The 1,120-nt window shown below is 36.6% G+C and overlaps 1 protein-coding gene across 1 annotated transcript; it reads right to left on the reverse strand.

Moving 5' to 3' along the window:
* Positions 1 to 361: 361 nt before the first annotated feature.
* On the reverse strand, positions 362 to 1,120 carry LOC142329212 (uncharacterized). The gene has a single exon (XM_075373617.1). It carries the CDS (start codon positions 1,118 to 1,120, stop codon positions 362 to 364), a length of 759 nt encoding a protein of 252 aa, XP_075229732.1.

A 1,120-nucleotide genomic window follows, 5' to 3' on the forward strand; every position in this document is an offset into this window, starting at 1 on the left:
GGTAAGGTGTAGACACTGTTCCATGTGTGAGCATCAATAACTTCAAAATATTTCAACTTGAGCGTCATTATTTCTCCAAAAGATAAGCTGTAGGTTTGTCTGTTGAGGATTAACTAATATTTGCCGGTACATTTTTTCAATGTCTGCAGTCATCACAAATTTATGTTTTCTAAAGCGTGTGATAATTGAAATTAAGTCGTCCTGGACTACTGGACCGACTCTGAGGCATTCATTAAGCGAGACACCTGTATCTGTTTTACAGGAAGCATCGAAAACAACTTGAAGCTTGGTGGTTGAACTGCTTTGTTTTATAACTGAATGATGTGGAACGAAGTAAGTAGGGTTGACAATAATTTTCTCATCAATTGCTTCCATGTCCTAAACCCTTGTATTCTTCCATGAACTCTATGTATTGCTCCTTTAGAGCTTCATTTCTTCCTAACTGCTTCTCAAGTTGATAGAATCTCTTAATTGCTGCATCTCTGGAATTTCCTAGCATTATAATGTTTAGTCTCATAGGTAATGTCACAATAAAGCGTCCTTCCTGATTTCTTGTTATGTTATGCATAAAGTGATTTTTGCATACAGCATCTTCCCCAGTAAAAGGGTTTTCGCTGTTTCTGTAATCGTTTACTTCTTCAATTGACCAAAATGATTGCAACTGCTTGTCAATATCACTAACAATTGTTAGACAACAATGAGTTTCAACATTAACAGATGGTGAATTTGCCAAGGAATCACAAATTATCCAATCAAATACAGTTTTCTGTAGCACAATACTGCTATTTTTGAGTCTAAATTGACCCACACACAATAAATCAAAGAAAATTTCTGCCCCAATTAAAATGTCAATTCTTTGAGGCCGATTAAATAAAGGATCTGCCAATGTGACGCTTTGCGGAAGTTTCCAGTCTGAAGTGTTAACCCTTGTGTTTGGAAACAACTGCATGATTTTTGGTAAGACATGAAAGTCAAGCTGAGTCCTAAAATTTGAATTCCTGGATTTTATTACTGCACTTACACAATCCTGGGCAGCTGTGTTAATGGACCCAACGCCAGCTATAGATGTTTCAGTCTTTCTCTTAGGAAATTTGAACTCCAGAGAGAGAGATTCACTCAT

This window comes from Lycorma delicatula, chromosome 8, assembly GCF_047948215.1.
Source record: "Lycorma delicatula isolate Av1 chromosome 8, ASM4794821v1, whole genome shotgun sequence".
Classification (NCBI taxonomy): Eukaryota; Metazoa; Arthropoda; class Insecta; order Hemiptera; family Fulgoridae; genus Lycorma; species Lycorma delicatula.